Raw genomic sequence first — 14,275 nt, forward strand, 5'->3', positions numbered from 1 at the left:
TAGTGGGTGCTAATAAACATTGGCAGATTTCAATGTTCTTTGTATTTCCTGCAGTTCACAGAATAAAGTGGTGGCTAATAAACACAGATTGAATCAAGGCTTTGTGCTCTCTCTCTCTCTCCCTCCCTCCCTCCTTCCCTCCTTCCTTCCCCCTCTCTCTCTCTCTCTCTCTCTCTCTCTCTTTCTTTCTTTCTTTCTTTCTTTCTTTCTTTCTTTCTTTCTTTCTTTCTTTCGAGACAGAGTTTCTCTGTGTAGCTCTGGCTATCCTGGAATTAACTCTGTAGACCAGGCTGGTCTTGAACTCAGATCTGTTTGCCTCTGCCTCCCAAGTGCTGGCACTTAAGGTGTGCTCCAGCATCGCCTAGCTGAGGCACTGTGTTTTCAGTGGTGCCAAGCACCGTATTTTGCATACAGTTGGCGTCGATGACAGGAGAAGTGGACTTGGATCTGGAGACCCCAGAAGACTCTAGTGTCCTGGAAGATGCAGGAATCCCCTGACTGTATCTGGGCCAGGTTGTGACACCCTAGGGGAGGCATCGGGGCTCCTTACACTGAAAGACCACACAGGTAAGCGCTTCTCTGCCCAGACTCACTGCTTGTCAACTTCATGAAGCCCCAAGCGTTTGACCTTTCCTCTGCTGATGTGTCTCCCGCCTTGATTCTAGGAGAGTATTTGGACTCAGAGCCAGGTGTCCCCTGGGCGTTTCCACCTGTGTTTATGGTGGACACCCCAGTCCTGACCAAGGATGAGCTTGCTCCTCCTTTCATGCCAGCTCCAATACTGAGCTGCTCAGAGCTCACCCCTCTCTCTTCCCATATCCAATCATGCACTGACCCTGTGGGCTCAGCTCTGAAATAATATGTTAGCATCTTTCTTTCCCATTGATTCTTACCTGTCCAGCTGGCGCCCCCTCTCACCTCTTTCTGCCCTTGGTCTGTCTATATCAACATAAGCTAGGCCATTCTTTTGAAGTATGCATTGGGTCTTATCACCTCTCTGCTTTCATCTCACTTAGATGCCACCAAAAGCCTTCCAGCAGCCACCAAGTCCTAGGAACTTCAGCTTAAGATCTGTTTTCAGAGGTACCCAAGCTCTGCCACCCTCCCCATCTCTTCTTCTGGCAAACTCGATGAGCCCAGCCTGTCCTAGGGTCCCTGCACCCATAGCTCCCTGCGCCTGCAATGTTCTTTGAATGCGGGTGTCAGTTCAAGTGTGGGACCCAACCCAGCCGCAGCTCCTGGGAGTTTGTTACCGTTTCGCACAGTCAGACTGGCTGGATTGGAAGCCCTGGGTGTGTGGCTGAGGTGGAGCTCTGTGATGGAGGGCTTACCTAGCTGTGCATGAGCTGAGTTTGATCTCCAGCACTGCAAAGAAAGGAGCCCTGGGGGGATGGATGCGGCAACCTGTGTTAACTAGCTCTCTGGGTAATTTGGGTTGGAAAACCCTGCTTCAAGCTGCTCCCTCGCTCAGTTCCCTTCTTTCAGTGTGTGATTCAACACTCTCATAAAAAAGAGAGTTTCCAGCTCTGTGGATAAGAAGGCGCTGGCTGAGCAAATGTGGGGACCTGAGTTCTAGTCCCCAGACCCATATAAAGCTGGGTGAGATAGTGCCCATTCAGAGTCCCTGTGTGCCTATAGTGAGATGGGGGATAGAGACAGGAGAATCATCGGATGCTTACAAACCAGATAGCTTCGACATACAGGGACAAACAAAAGACAAGCTGTATGGTAAGGACCAACACTGGAGGATGACTTTTGACTTCACGCATGCTCAGTGTCATGTACACTCATATACTAGGACACGCACACCCATACATAGACACCCAAACATAGACTTTCTCCTAAAAAGGGGAAGAATTTCTACCAAATTCTAGCCAGTCTGGTTCCCATCAATCCCTCACTGTGTGGCCTCCTGTGGATCACAATGTGGGACACAATGCCTGTGCCTTTGGCATGAAGGACCCACAATGCCCAGCAAGTAACTCTGACCCCCGGAGAAGGACAGGGGCTTGCTCAAGGTCACAGGGGTGTCAGGCCTGCCACCTGTCTGCGGAGGACTTGCTTCTCTGCACCGGCCCCAGAGTGGGCTGGCATGCCCCCCCCCCCCAGCAGCGTGGTTCAATGGCCCCGGGCGCACTTTCCTTCTCTTTTAAGCTCTGAGTGGTTTAATTTGCGAGCACAGCTGCCTTTCATGTCGCAAGCTGCGTCCCCGCTCCCTCTGATCTCCAAAGCTGCCCGATCCACTGCCGCTTGTCGGCCCCGCCCTGCTCGGCCCTGATCAGGAGGTTCAGTTAATTGTGACTGATTTTCAAAGCCGCCTGGAGTCTCCGTGAGCACCCAGTGCCGGATCTGCTTCTTCAAAAAGTTATTCAAATAAAATCAACTAATTTAATTTCTGCCTTTTCCCGCCCCCTCTTCAGTTCCCCAGCTTGTCCAAAGTGAGTCACCCTGCCTGCCTTTTCTTCTGAGTGCTATGTGAGTTCAGGCTGGGACTCAGGCCAGTGCCTCCTACACTCTGTGGGACCTGGGATGCACTCCTGTCCTTCTCTGGGAGTTCAGCTTCCCCATCTGTGCAACAAGGACGCTTGCCTCTCTGACAACCCGGAAGCCAATGGCAGGGTCAGTTCTGGCACTCACTGGCTTCAGGACCCCAATGGACTTTCTCTTCCCTCTGGTACCTGGTGCTTCCGGACTCTGTTCAGTGAGTTTCAATAGCTCTGCCATGCTAGTCAGTGAGCGTGAGGTGGGGATCACTGAGCCACCTTGGTGGGTGTGGCCTGCTCCCTCTGTGAGCCCCAGACCCAGCCTTTTTCTTTTTCTTTTTTTAAAGATTTATTTATTTTATATGAGTACACTATAGCTGTCTTCAGACACACCAGAAGAGGGCATCAGGTCCCATTACAGATGGTTGTGAGCCACCACGTGGTTGCTGGGAATTGAACTCAGGACCTCTGGAAGGGCAGTCAGTGCTCTTAACCACTGAGCCATCTCTCCAGCCCGGCCCAGCCTTTTCCTGCAGTATAGTTGACAGAACTTTCTTAAGGCTTTCTTGAAAGTCACTTAGATGTAACACCTGCTTGGGTTCCTAGCACCAGCTCTCTCAAGCTTTCTGGTCTTTTCTGTGCAAGAGCATGCAGGTCAGAGAGATATAAGTGGGCAGATGCCCATTGGCTATCCAAGCTGCGTGACCGGGATTTGAGTCTCGGACCAACATGGAATCGGGATATGGTAGCATATGTGTGTAACCCAAACACTTCTACAGCAAGATGGGAGACAGAGACAGGAGAATCTGCTGGATGCTCGGGAGCCAGCTAGCCTGGAGTACAGAGCATAGCAGCAGAAACAAGAGAGACTGCCTCAAAGTGCGGGTGGGAGGATGGCGTGTTGAAGTGGCTCAGTCGATAAAGGTGCTTGTCATGCAGGTCTGAGTGCCTGAGCTCAATCCTTAGAACCAGCTTAGAACTCCCAAAAGCTGTCTGATGACCGACCTCTGTGTGTATGTATGTGTGTGTATTTAACTTCTTAATTAAAAAAAATCCACATGTCAGTTTTGGGAAAGCATAGACAAGACCATGTCCTCTTCGGCCAGGGATTAGGTAAAGGCTGCTGGGCCTGGAAAGTCGGGGATTTGAGCTGCCCCTGGTTTGCTTGTGACCATGGACACACCACTGCCTCCTGGGCCCCAGTTTCTCCATTATGTAATTCCTATCTAAGTTCTCGGCAACCTCAGGATGTCCTGGTCTCTGCCACTGATAACCTCCTGGGAATCTCTTCAGCCCAGAGCTCCCCAATGAGTTGGCCTGTTCAACCGACAGTTTAAAAAGTCCTGCTCTGCTTCTGAATGAGTCCTTCCATCTTAGCACGTCAGAAAACAGACTCCTGCTCCCCTACCATCCCCCAGAGCTGTTCTTCCAGCTCAGGAAGTGGAAATCCCATCGAGTTCACAGCTCAGATCAAACATGAATATAAGGCTTGAGTTCTCTCTCTCTCATACCCTACATCTGATCCATTAGTGAACACCTTCAGCCTAGCTCTCAAAATACATCCACCAGCGACCTCATTTCCGGGTCCCTTCTCTAGTGCCACTTTGAGAGATGCCACCACTATATTCCATCTTGGTAAGTGCAGTGTCTCTCCTCTGAGCAGCTAGCTTCTGCCTCTGCCTTCCCCACACGTGGTCCTTCCTCATGGAACAATCATGAGATCCTGTTTAAACCAGGCCAGAACCTATCATTCTTCTGAAGGGGACCCACCACAGCTGGTCTAGCATGTGAAGAATAAAGATCAAGCCCTAACTGTGATGTACATGGTTACTTGATCCTCAGGGAACTCAACCCCAGGGCCTTTGCACATACTGCTTGCTCTCCATGCTCTTCCCCGGCAATAGCTATCTTCTCACTGCTCCGACATCACCTCTGAGGGGCCTTACTGCACCAGCTATTTTTTTCCTGTTTATTAATATCTGTCATTTCTAGCCAGAACATGCTGTTTGTGGCTATGTGGATAGGCTATTATGGTATGTGTATAGGCTCTTGTTTGTCTATACATAGTTATTCCTCCCATGTCTAGCACATAGTAGGCATTCAACAAATTTACTTTAAGTGAACGAATACTATATGCCAACAAACACCTGGCCAGTCATAGGAAAAAAAGAGATTTTTTTTCAGGCGCTGCTTAGCTAGTAAGCATGCACACATCAAACCCACACATGAACCTGTATGTATGCAGGGCTTACATCTCCGCTACTCAATTTTCCCACTATTCCTTTGTGCCCCCTATTTTCTCTGACCCACATTTCCCTTTGACTGCCAGTGATCTGCTTATTGAGCCAGATTTGGTCCAGCCTGGATACACAGAGGCTGACTGTAACCTCCCCACAAGTCTAAGTGCCCTGGCTTCTGATATGCAGCCACAGGGCTAGAGACCCAGAGAAAGGCCACGTTAGCTTGCATCTTCCAGAGGAGATAGCTGAGGACCCAGGGTCCTGTTCTTTGCCTGTCTGGCTTGCAGACTCCTTTGGCTAACATGGTGAGGAAGGAGGGGCAGCCTGAGACCCACAACCTGTATCTCAGTCAGGAACCTGGGCAAAGTGGCCTCGATGGCCGTCTAGACAGCCGTCTGGGATCCCACCATGGGTGGGTAGGGCAGAGGCATGCTATCTTCAGACTGGGCACTGAATAGTGTTCTATTCAGATGTGTGCTGAACAAGCCTGTCTCACACCTACAAGCAGCTGTGTGTTTTCTTTTGAAACTTCCATGGGTAGGTGTGTGCAGTGCCCCTGGGTGCCTTGCAGCCACACCCAGCAAAGAGGAATTGATTCTGTCAGTGCCTCGGGGTGTTAGTGTGGGCTGGAGTCCCCAGGTAGCAGGGTCTCTAAGCTGGGGCATGCCAGTCAAGTGAACAAAGCTGTCAACATGGGGGTCTCCAGCTGCAGCCAGATGGAATAGCACCCCAGCAAGAGGATGCTTGCTGGGGCTCCCCTGTGGTCACGCTGGAAGCTGTTTGTCCAGTAGCTTGTTTTGTTTGAGGGTCATTTCCTGTGCCTGTGGTGGGTGGCTATGAGCATGTGCGAGATCGTGTTAAGATCTGCACTGGCTGCCCTGGTTGTTGCCATTTTAACCTGGAGATGAGCCAGCAGCTGTGCAGGGGCTATGTCTACGTGCAGCTGGACTTTGAAGAAGAGCTGTAACCGTGGCCAACGTGGGGGGGCTGTTTCTCTTGGCAGACAGTGTGCACGTGTCCTGCTGAGCTCGCACTGCATAACTAGGCTTGAATGTGTAGCTGTACCTGAGTACTCAGTTGTCACTGAGTCCACAGACAGGCCTGTGTCCTCATGGTATATGAATGTAGCTGAGGTCATGTAGGCTTTGCCCAGCTATATAGCTGGGAAGGTGCCCTGCTCCAGGCTGTCCTCTGCCCAGGGGTAGCTACTCTGTCTCTCCTGCCCTTTCCATCAGTATGTAACCAGTGCATGCCAGCCTCCCTTGGGGCATCCCGACCCCAGGTCTCACCCATCCCCCCAGCCCACCTGTAGGTGACAGCTCGGCAACACTGCCAATGTAGGGGCCGTGGAGAAAGCGTGGTTCACTGTCGTTGATGTCCTGCACTTTGATGATGAACTCCGACTCGGGCTCCAGCAGACGGTTGGTGGCTCGATCCCTGGCTTGGGCCCGGAGCGTGTAGAAGGTTTTCTGCTCTCGGTCCAGGCGTTCCGTGGCGTGGATGTCACCTGTCAACTCGTCAATCAGGAAGATGGTCCCTGCACCTTCACCAGAGATGGTGTACTTGATGGTCCCGTCGCCTTCGTCAGAATCCGAGTGGATCTGGGGAGGAGGGAGGAAGAAGGCCGGATGGATACCGGGGAAGGCAATCTCTTCTCTGACAGGACCCCTATAGAGTCCCCTGGGGGAGCTCTTCCTAGGCACATCTCTCCTTCAATGGAACACAGAGAGGCCCAGGAGCTGTGTCAATCTGAGCTTCATGCCCTCAACGAAGTGTTCACCTGGGATGCACCCCACAATCCACCTTCTGTAGGCCCCCAAAGCCACCAGCTTTAGACGATAACCACTACCCCACCCCACTCCACCTCTGCTCAAAAAGCTCCCATGTGTCCTGTTACCTTTGAAACAACGTTCATGAGCGCAGCTTGCATAGCCCTGCAGCGTGTACTGTGTATGCTTGTGTATGTGCACGCTCTTGGGTGTATATGCACATGTTGGGGGTTGTGGGGAGGGTGTGGAGGACAGTCTTAGGTGTCATCAGTATGGTTTTATTTTTGGCCTGAAGAAGGCCGACCAGTGAGGTCTCTTTGTTCTCGCCCCCTAGCTCTGGGCTACAAGTGCACGTCACCATGCTTGGGTGTTTAAATGTGGGTTCTGAGGAATCAAACTCATGTCCTCCTGCTTTCAAGACAAGCACTTTACCCACTGAGCTATTGCTCCAGTCTGGGAGCGCCTTTTTGGGAAATCCATCCTTATTTCTCTGCCTACTGAAAACCCATCCAACCATACCAGGTCCCGCTCACTCGCCACCCTGACTGGAAAGTGTTTTCTGGATCTCCTTCTGTTCCCCTCCCAGACCTCTGAGTACATCAAACCATCACCGCTGTGTGCCCACCTTGCAAGATCACCATCTGTGTGACTCTCAAACCTCCATGTACATGTAGCTGACACAGGTGGCTTTTTACATGTGGCTCACCCGTTCTGGGGTCAGGGTTCCCAGTTGACAAGCCTTGAGCGGCTTAGTGACCTCACTTTGCACCGTAGTCTCCCCCTGGCTTTATAGCAAATCTCTGTAGGTGGAAGGGGAGCCCATGACTTCCCACTTTGTGGGGACCAGGAGTGAGAGAGATGGGGTCGGGGAGGGGGGAGGAGAGGGAAGTGATTGCAGAGGCAGCTGCACCCATCAGGCCAAGAGCAAGGCGAGCGTCACATTTATCTAGATTAGGAGTCTTTAAAACGAACCCTGTTCAGGCAAACTTTGCAGGTTTTTCTTTTTCATTTTCCTAGGGAGGCCAGGCCACTCGGGAGCTGCCTTGCTTCCTGCCCAGTGCTTCCTCCCTGGACTTCCCAACTGCATTCTAAAGTCTCTGCAGAGGGTCCCAAAGGAAGAGGTAGGTCACGACTCCGGCAACATGCCCTGTGTGTCTTACATAAGTCACCGTGCCTCTGAGCCTGCCACTGCATCTGTAACAGCATATCCTCCCAGGGGAGCTGGGTTAACAGTCCCCTAAGGTCCTTGCCCAGCTGCCCAGCACCAGCAACATGAGGTGGGATGCTACTGTAGGACTGGGGCTGGATCTAGGCCCCTCACTGAGCTGTGCATGACTCTGTGGCTGCTGAATTAGCAAAAGGTGCAAAAGGCTGAGAGTTAGGATCAGAGGGAGTCTATTTAGGGAAGGTATGGAAGCTTTTGGCTTTTTAGTAATCACTACAAATATACCTGTTGGTGCTAGCTAAAACATGGCCCTGCCTGAGACACATTAAGTATCTGATCCACAGAAGGCATGATTACACTAAGCATTCACTATTTATAACCGGGATTTCTTCCTGGTACAGCTAGGCGCCAGACCTCAGGCTGTTTCCACTGTGCAGGCATCTCTTGGGGTAGGGACCAGCAAGAGCCTGTTCTCTTGCAAACAGAGACTTTACCCTCCAATGCCCAAATCTCCAAGCAGCCCGGAGCAGAAGAGAGCCTGGATGAAGCTGGCGACTCTGAGCAGCCCTTGCTCCTCTCTAAGACTCTGCGGAGATGGGGCATGAAGGAGATGGTCCCTAAGGCACTTTTGAGGCCTGGCTATGGCAGACTCCAGCCCCCTCATCCTCAGAACAGGTGCCAGAGAACTCATCAAGAGGAGAGTTCCCACCCAGCCGTGCGGGAGGAGCCGAGGTGTAAATTCTGTGGTAGAACTTTGCGTCTGAAAGGTGGATCATAGAAGTGCCATTTGGAAGATTGAATGGCCCATAAACATTTTCATATTTCATTAGCCGATTAATGGGCATCTCTCTCTTTTTGGCGACTCTGCTGATTCTCAGCAGAAATTGCCGGGAGTAAATGGAGGCGTCTGGTGGAACCTTTCCGGGTCCCCGTCCTGTTATAGATTGCCCCAATTAATGCCCGTCCTGGGCTCCTTCTTCCTGTCCAGTTACTGTTAATAGATTTCTCATAAGTGGCTGGATTGTAAAAACCTCATAACTCAGTTTAATGCCCCCAATAAAATTATCTCAGACATCGGCCCTGAATCATTGGCAGTGCCTGGGATGAGGGGACCTGTCTTTGTTTGTTTGTACGCTTCCATCACCCCACCCTGGGGAGCTACAGTGGGAAAGGGGGCTGTGGCCTCTGGTAGGGTGCTTCTTGCTACTTCTCAATTCGACCAGACATCTGTTTATTCGATCAGCAAGCCCTTGGGAGCATTGTGGTAGAAGAGATGGGGTTGTGGGAGAATCTGAGCAGCTGTCCTCTTCAACGGTGTTCATCACTGCCTGTAAAATGACTCTCGCATGTCTCAGATGAGGAGACTTGTGCACAGGGACAGAAGTGATCTCTGTCACATGGTCCACAGGAGCTAAGCTTGCAGGTGTTATGGCCATGGGTGGGTTCATTTTGCCCTTCCGTGTCCTGTTTCCCCACCTCAGGTGGTCAAGCCTTCTCTTATATTTTTTGGTTGTGAGCCTAACCTTTAACAGCGGAGCCATCTCTCCACCCCTGGTCAAGCCTTCTCTACAAGGCACAGTGAAGATCAAATGAACACATGTTGGCAATGACCCAAGCATTTTGGCCACAATGGTGCTTTCTCTCTCTGGATCCTGGATCTCCATGATGTACAAGGTCTCACATCTCTTGAATTTGCTTTTCTTCTTCTTTCTTTTCTTCTTCTTTCTCTCCTTTTCCTCCTTCTCGCCCTCTTTCTCTTCTCCCTCCCCCTCCTCTCCCTCTTCATCCTCTTCTTCCTCCTTTTTTGAGACATGGTCTCAGGTAGCCCAGGTTAGCCTCAAACTCACTAGGTACCTAAGGATGACCCTGAACTCATGATCCTTCTGCTTCCCCGACTCTCCCACATCAGTGCTGGTATTATAGAACCCCGATATTTTCCCACAGATCTCCTTCCCACTCTCAATGAGGGGTGGGGAAGAGGGAGTGAGACCCAGCATTGATGCCATCGATGTTCTGTGAAGTGTGACATGACACTCACACTGGGGCCCAGTAGCTGTTCACAAGGAACTACAGGGTCAGACTGCCAATCAGCCCAGAGAGGGAGGAGCTAAGAGCTCAGAGCTATGGGCACTGGGCTGGACTACATCCTGGCTCAGCCTTAGAAGACAGCTCCAGATCCCCAGCTGTGCATGGCAGCTGGAGGATGTTGCTCTCATTTACTGAGCACCTACTGTATTTCTCCTGCTGTGGGTTCTCAGCACACAGTATGCAGATGCCTTTGCATGCTCCATGGGAAAGGACCAAGGTGAGCCTGAGTCCACTGGACTCCTAAGTGCTGGTCTATCCTCTGGCAGCCTCAAAGAGCCAGGCACTTCTCCCAGAGCCTCAGCTCTGCCATTTGGAAAAGACCCCAAATCACACATCAGGAAGGGCGATGGGTGTGAGGTCAGGAGCAGCTACACACTCCCAGGCCAGCTCCAGCCTTGCCCTAGCCTGGTAAGTGGCGGCGATTCTCACAGCCTCAGTTTTCGAATCTGTAGATGGAATTGCCGTTGCTACCAACATATCCCATAGGTTCATAAGATAATATAGGTGATCCCACAGCACACAGTAGGTTCTTACTGTGGATCAGCATTTCTTTCCTGTCTCTGGACTCAGGAAGGATGGAGAAGGGGTCATCTAACTCACCCTCCCCACTTCCTGACACACGGAGCAACCACAGATGTCTCCACTCATTGGAGGCTTAGAGGCCATCTTCTAGTGCCTTCTCAGTTCAAAGTCTCACTTTAGACAGGTAGTGATGGAACACACCTTTGATCCCAGCACTTGGGAGGCAGAGGCAGGCGGATTTCTGAGTTCAAGGCCAGCCTGGTCTACAGAGTGAATTCCAGGACAGCCAGGGCTACACAGAGAAACCTGTCTTGAAAAACCAACCAACCAACAAACGAACAAACAAACAAACAAAACCCCAAACCAAACAACAACAAAACCCAAGTTCCACATTATTCCTCCTCTAGGAAGTCCTCTCAGATGTGGCTCACCTGGTGGAAGAGCCCCGTGCCCCTCCATGCCACACTCCCCTGAGCCTTTCAGTGTTGTGCTTAGGTGTGCCTGGAACTGTGGGTTTTGGGACAATGGAGAGGTTGATTTGCTGGGTCTGAGTTCCTTGGGCGGCACACTAAGATACCAGTGGTGCCTGCAGGGAGAATGCAGGGTCGCAGGAGAGCTGAGTGTGCAGGCTTCAGTGCGTTCATGCACAGAGTGTGAGACCACAATCTCCTTCCAGGAACAGCAGAAGCTCATCATCATCTCTACAGCAGTGCCCAGCACAGGCTGGGCAGTCAATCACGCCGAGTGCGTGACAAGGGACACATGACACTCACTAGAGTTCCCAACCAGCCATCTGGGATTTCTGGGCCCATTTGCTTTCTCTTACATATTCCAATCAAGGTGCCTCATTTGAGACTAGAGTTGGGGAGTCACCTATTTCCAAGGGGAAGCAAATAGTTTCCCCATCTCTCAGTGTCAGGGGGACACAAGCTGGTCAGTGGAGGATAGTTATAGGACTCTTACGACGCTCAAGCACACAATGCCAGAGCCTGCAGTACCACCTCTGCCTGCTCCATCCTCCTTTGTGAGCTCCCTAGTACAGTCCATTGTCTCCCATTAAACAGATAGGCAAACTGAGGCTCAGAGAAGGAAGGCATAGATCCTACCCAAAGCCACACAGCTCAGGAGAGGCAGTTACAAACCCAGTGTTGGACGCCATGTCCCTGTTCTTACTACCCCATCCAGAAAGGCCTGTTTCTGTGGAGGAACACCCACCCTGCCTCATCCCCAAACCTAGCCTTCAATCATAGACACCAAAACCAAGAGCAGGGTGGTGCCTCATCCCAGGGGGCTGCAAATGGGATTTACAGGGCCATTAATTACTTCCTCCTAATTAAATCAAAATTAAATGCGAGCAGAGGTAGGGTTTCCTTATTAAAGACAATTAAACGGACAGCGATGCTACGCAAATAAAAACGAGTCCGGGATTTAAACAGAAAGCAAATCAAATAAAGAGGCCCCTCCCCCAGTGCCAGGGGTCTGTTCACGCAGGCACAACTCGTAAACCAAGAGTTCATCAATTTTCTTTAAATATTAGCAACTTAATTAAATCCACTCCCTCCTTACTCCAGTCCTGCCGTATATCTAAAATAGATCTCACCGCCCCCAGGAGTTGGTCATAAGTGCTGACCCCATAATTTTCTATCTTAAAAAAAAAAAAAAGAAAAGAAAAAGGGTAAAATCCTACAAAATCCACATCCGGCTGACAGGAGCCTCGGGGGAAATTACAGTTCAGAAAGGGGATTAGTGAAAGTACCCAGATTTTATGGAAATGCTGGGATGTTGCTTTGTGGGGTGGGGGTTTTGGAGAAGGTGAGAGGAGGTAGCTAGAAATGCCCACAGGCAGTGCTGCGCAGGGAGCCTTCACTGGGCCTGGGGACAGCCTAACAACTGCAGGGCCTGGTGGCTCCTGTGGGTGCTGACAGGAGCCTGACGATGAGTGATGGAGGAGGCGGTTGTGAAATCGGCTACCGTTGGGCACACGGGTTCACTGCCTGGCTCTGTTGCTAAGCTACCTTTAGAATGAGAGAAGGACTGATGCTCAGAGTGACTCCCTGGGGTGGGGGACCAGAAAGCAGTGATTTCAGTGGAGCCACGGGGAAGTCCTTTCTCCCAGCAGAGCAAAGGATGTGACATAATTGGAGGGCACTGGGTTATGTATGCATGGGCTTGGCTGGCTAGGGATTCATGACTTAAAACAACAACAACAACAACAACAACAACAACAACAAACCCAAGCTCCTATTCTTAAGATGGAAAACCTCCTCCCACTGAGGGATGAGAAGCTAAGATGTGTTAGAGCCTGAGCACAGGGGTTACTAGAACCTGGGTATCTGGATCTGGTTCCAGTCAGCTCGCTGGCCACACAGCAGTGTCCCTTGATAAGAAAGCTCCAGGCAAAGCTATGGGACATTCTCCTTGCTCCATGCATAGGACCCTGGGGGCGGGGTTGGCAGGAGGGTGGCTGAGCTCTAGGCTAAGGGGGTGGAGGAAGCTGGCAATCCTCCAGTGGACAGCAGAGGATGGACCAGCATCGTGCTATCTCACATCAAAGGCTTGGCAGGAAGTCCAGACTTGAAGTGGTGTTGGTGACCTGATTATCTATCTGTGTTGTCATTTGCTCTTGGCAGATGCTTTTCCACACCTGGACCTCAGTTTCCCCCTTCTTACAATGAAAGGACTTACTAGGAGCCCTTACTGACAACACATTGTGGTTCTAGGTAATGTGATGGGGCTCACGCTGGTGAGACACCAAAGGCTGGCCAGGTAAAAATGCAAAGCAAATTAGTGGCTCAGCTGTCGTGAGCGGCTATGAGTCCTTTGTGGAGAATTCAGTGCTGGGCCACTGACTATCTGAATATTTGAAGGCCATGTAGCCTTAAGTAGATGTTTGAGTCCTATATTTGAGTCCTTTGAGGCCTCTCTAGGGACCTCGGGCAGGCCCTGGCTTTTGTCTAAGCTTGCCAAGTCTGGATCCTCAGCCTTGGGCTAGCTTCTTCTCCTTAGAGCACCAGAAACTACAAGTCTGTGAAACCATCTGGTAAAATACTTGCCAAGCAGTACAAAGTCCTACATTTGAATTAAAAGCCAGGCATGGTAGGTACCCCGTCCTTGCAATCCCAGATCATGGGAGGCAGAAATAAGTGATCTCTGGGGCTCACTGGTTAGCCAGCTAGGCTCCTTGGTGAGTTCCGGACCAGTGAGAGACCTTGTATTAAAAGAGGCAGACAGAAGCCAGGCGGTGGTGGCACACACCTTTAATCCCAGAACTTGGGAGGCAGAGGCAGGCAGTTCAAGGCCAGCCTGGTCTACAGAGTGAGTTCCAGGACAGCCAAGGCCACACAGAGAAACCCTGTCTCGAAAAAAACAAAAAAGAAGAAGAAGGAGGAGGAGGAGGAGGAGGAGGAGGAGGAGGAGGAGGAGAATAATAATAATAATAATAATAATAATAATAATAATAATAATAATAAGAAGAAGAAGAAGAAGAAGAAGAAGCAGACAGAGTTTCTGAGTATGACAGCCCAGGTTATTCTCTGGCCTTTAAACATCTAAGAAGCTACAAGTGCAAACATGGTAGACACCCCTGTCCACTCTAGGTCTCTGCCCTCTCTGCCCTTGGTTTCTCTGTCTAAAGAGAGAGAGAACAATGCTTTCTACCTTGCACTTGGGCGATTAAATGCTTTATACGGGAATAATACGAAGCACCCAAGACAAGCCACAGGCTGAGTATTTTGTGGGCTGTATTCTCTTTCTTAATCCGCAAGAAGCTGAGCACATGGTGTCTCAGATCCCCTGCTTACAGATGAAGGAAGAGGTGTTGCTGTGTATAAAGATATGGGTTCAGGACTGGAGAAGTAGCCCAGTGGTTGAGAGCACTTGCTGTTCTTGTAGAGGACCAAGGTTCAATTCCCAGCACTCACGTGGTGGCTCATAACCATCCGGGATTCCAGTTCTGGGGATCTGATGCTCTCTTCTGAATAGTGTGGACGCCAGGCACACAGGTAAGAA

At 50.8% G+C, this 14,275-nt stretch overlaps 1 protein-coding gene across 1 annotated transcript in view; it reads right to left on the reverse strand.

Moving 5' to 3' along the window:
- Nucleotides 1-14,275, reverse strand: part of Cdh22 (cadherin 22) — a 125,255-nt gene that overhangs the window by 54,509 nt on the left and 56,471 nt on the right. The window contains exon 3 of the mRNA XM_031372744.1: nucleotides 6,030-6,324. Coding sequence (XP_031228604.1) covers nucleotides 6,030-6,324 — 295 coding nt within the window. The remainder of the gene's footprint in view (nucleotides 1-6,029; nucleotides 6,325-14,275) is intronic.

The sequence above is a fragment of the Mastomys coucha genome, unplaced genomic scaffold, assembly GCF_008632895.1.
Source record: "Mastomys coucha isolate ucsf_1 unplaced genomic scaffold, UCSF_Mcou_1 pScaffold15, whole genome shotgun sequence".
Lineage (NCBI taxonomy): Eukaryota > Metazoa > Chordata > Mammalia > Rodentia > Muridae > Mastomys > Mastomys coucha.